Below are 3,817 nucleotides of genomic sequence, written 5' to 3'. Positions count from 1 at the left end.
AACGTTTTAGATACTTAATTTTTTTTAAATCATTAAATATATATTTTCGGCTTACCTACTACATTTTTAGCAAGTTTCGAGATTTTCGACAAAAATAACGAAAATGCCCATGTGAGCAAAAAAAAATGTTATGTTATGATTTGAAAATAATTTGTAATCCTTCGTATTTTGATTATTTGATAACTATTGCTCACCGGGGAAGTGCGAAAGCTAATACGAGAGCCTTGCGAGGTTTCGATCGACATTCGGGGTGAAGAATATTTGTCGAGGCTTCGCGACGGTTGTCACGGGCTCGATGGGGAGTTCCGGGTCGTGACACTCATACTCCTGTTGCTTCTCTTTTTCTTTCAGCTTTTGATTATTTTTATCATACTCCAACAATCCTCTCAACTTTTCAATTTCATACTTCAAACTCTTAATTTCACTCTTTAATTCCTCTTTGTTATCAACACATTTACATATATCCTACAAAAATGAAATATAAAATTTTAACTATAATAAATGACAATTATAACAATGCAAATTAAAGTTATAAATACATACTTTGATTTGAGAGGATAAATGAGCATCAAATGACAACTTTCCCTCTGATTTCATGTCCATAGTTGGTGTGATGATATATGCTTGCAGATTCAACCAATATATATATTTCTCAATATGAGAGAATATTTAAACCAAATTATATTAACTTTTATTGTAAAAAAAGATTAATCACATCACCTAAACATTTTTTGGATTTTTAAAATCTTTGATACGGGTCAACCATCCATCAATCTTTTCTTGGTTCCATGTAGCGATCCGAGGTAAAAAAATATTGACCATATTTATTGTCAAATCGTGTACCAGATATATGATCTAAAAAAACTATCTGTTCAAATATCATAAAAGGAAAAAAATACAATATCCAAAATAAATTTTTCATGAAAAATACAATATCATAACACAATGTAAAAAAAAATTATTTTGACACCTAACCTGAAGAATCAAAACACATCCACTCAACCATGTTGTTTTTCCATCTTTCTTCTTCATCCTATTGCGAAAATTTGATATTCCCGATAACAATATTTCACACACATGCTTCGATAAGTTCATAGTTGTATTACAACCTACATTATGTAGGCAATATATTTTTTTTTTCTGTATAGGTAGATGTTGATGGGCAAAGCAAACAACCTATCGCATACAAAAAAAATTTACCTTCGAACTCATCTGAATCTTTATGTAACATTGGCAATTCCTTTTCTAAATCACTAAATTTTATGAATGCATTATTAATAATTTTAAATTGATTGCATAAACTTGTTATTGTACGATCATCTTCCATAAAAATAATAAGGGTCCCCTTAGCTGACAAATCAATAATGATTGACACTATCTCAGATGTCAATAGAATCTCATAATCATATAATTTCAAACACCGCTTGTTTTAGTCAACCATTTCAATCAACCACAAACAAAGATGCCTGTTTAGTTTATACTCTTGTAGATGAATCAAGCCTTCAAGTCCAATACTACGAATTGAATCATTATATTCAGAACCAATATTTTGCAACAACTTGTAGAACCGGAAAGGACTACAATGTGTATCCCAGTAATCCTACATTACATTAAAAATTATAATATAATAGTATCATTGTCATGAATAAACAAATGTATTGTAGTATTCACCATTTACCTTTTCGACCAACATTATTAATTTTATAATTATAAATCTTTAATAAAATTGATAAAAATTAAACAATCAAGTAAAAATGAATTCATTCAAAAAATTGAGAAGAAAACAATAACTATGTTTAGACATACCTAAAAAGTAAATAAATTATTAAAAATATATATCACTTCAAATGTATATTATTCAAATATTTAAATTATAATAAAATAATAACATAACACTTACCTTATTAACCTTTGCATTGAATTCTTTTTTTGCCTCCAGATATCGCAAACGGTCTGTTGTTGCTAAATTTTTAAAAACTAACTTCCTCTCATTAGGAAAAGATGCAAAAGTTTTTGCAATATCTCCTCTAACCTATTAAAAGATAATTAAGATAAAAAAATTATTTACAATCATTCATTCAAATTTGAAACTATATTAAAATTATACATTTCAAAAGGGCATATTTATACACCTTATTTGTCAATTTCATCTTTTTATTCTTTGTTTTCACCACAAATGGATTCACTGTCAAGAAAAAAAATAATTATTATAAACTAAATTTAATCATCAACATAAACATCAATATATAATAAATTTCACAATGTAAGGAACAATAATACTTACAATTATGTCAAATAAAAAAAAAAGCAACATATGTACACACTTACTAGTAAAAAACAAAGGCATTCTTAGGTTGCTTTGGATGACAAGATTTGTTAATGACTTGGCCTTTGTTGCCATCTATGTTTTCATGGTTTTCACCTTTTTCCAAAACGAAATCCATGCAAGAAGTTTTTGTCATAGTCTCAACATCTTTCATTATTGTTGTCACATATTTTCTAATAGTCGTATCTGTAAAATTGCATTACAAAGTGAATATAACTAGCTTTAAATAGGATTATGAATTGAATAATTGTTGTGACGAACATCAATAACAAATACCAAAGCATAAATTAAGAAGTTATATAGTAATGATGTTCAAACACAACCAGATTTTTGTTAACTTATAAACCATATTATTTTTAAAAAATTCTAATAGAAAAGAAAAGAAAAAAAATAGCTCAAATGCAGATTATCCCCATAAAATTTTAAATCAATTTCCATAAGCTAGTTATTGATATGAATGATACTCAGAACAGTGAGTTCAAACATAGGAAAGTAACAATGATCTAAGAATTTTCTAAATCACCATGAATTAAATAGCATTATCATGTTTATGATTTTATAAATAAAATACATATGTAGTACCCCGTATTTTGATACGGTAGTTAATAAAGTTTACAGAAGCCAAGTGAGGTTAATTACCGAGTTAAAAAGGGTAATTCAAAAGTGAACCTGTAAAATCTCGATCTCCATAAACACATAACTAGAAGTAGATGCGATAATGCAAACTAGGGGTAATTTTCGTAATTTCTCTTGAAGAGCTCCTACAAGTGGGTTTTTTTATGCTATTAAGGTCTAAATAGACCTAAGGAATGAATGAACGATGTTTATGATGGCAAAATAAATGAAAGAGATAAAAATAATGATAATTTCCACGGTATGGGCAAAATTGTCATTTTGCATCTCGGGTCTAAATGTTTATGTTTTCGTGAACCTGAGTATTTCTAGACTATTATGAACCTTGCCCCAGTGTATAAAGAGTCAAAGGTTGCATAAAGGATGGGAGGAAGACAAAGTCACCATGTTAAGGGCATTTTGGTAATTTACGTGAAAAATGGATAAACTTTAGATATAAATATCTAAAGCTCCAGCAATTTTCAGCAGCTTTCAGCCACTTCTCTCTTCCCTTCCCATCTCACATTTCTTCATCTCCATGGGAGCCTCCCGTAAAACTTCCATAACTTTCTTTAACTTCAATTTTCATGCTTTTGAGCACTTTTTTATAGAACCTTTTGTACTCTTTCACTCTCTCATCTTAAAACCCTCAAAAGTCTTTTCTCAACACTTTCTCTTACTAGTTGGACATTTTAGAGAGAGAGAGAGAGACTTTCCATGATATCTTGAGTATTTTTTAAAAGGAATTCAATTACAAAAGCCACCAAAGTGAGTAATGAATTAGGTTTAATTTTTAAGTTGTTAATAATGGTTGATGGTTAGAGTGGTGAGTTAATCTATTATTGAGATTGTTAATCATTTTTAGAGTGACTAGAGTAG

The 3,817-nt window shown here is 28.8% G+C and overlaps 1 protein-coding gene across 1 annotated transcript; it reads right to left on the bottom strand.

Annotated features, from left to right (window-relative positions):
• On the bottom strand, nt 1,430–2,177 carry LOC18605017. The gene is made up of 3 exons (XM_018117302.1): nt 2,133–2,177; nt 1,901–2,032; nt 1,430–1,600 (listed from the first exon to the last, which is right to left on the bottom strand). The coding sequence occupies exons 1-3, from the start codon at nt 2,148–2,150 to the stop codon at nt 1,430–1,432; spliced, it is 321 nt and encodes a 106-aa protein (XP_017972791.1). The 5' UTR covers nt 2,151–2,177.

This window comes from Theobroma cacao, chromosome 3, assembly GCF_000208745.1.
Source record: "Theobroma cacao cultivar B97-61/B2 chromosome 3, Criollo_cocoa_genome_V2, whole genome shotgun sequence".
NCBI lineage: Eukaryota > Viridiplantae > Streptophyta > Magnoliopsida > Malvales > Malvaceae > Theobroma > Theobroma cacao.
This window is presented reverse-complemented; position numbering and strand designations above follow the sequence as displayed.

Coding starts and splice junctions, on each gene's coding strand:
- LOC18605017 (XM_018117302.1), bottom strand. Junction 1,601..1,900: donor TCAATGCAAAGGTTAATAAG/GTAAGTGTTATG, acceptor AATGTAATGTAG/GATTACTGGGATACACATTG.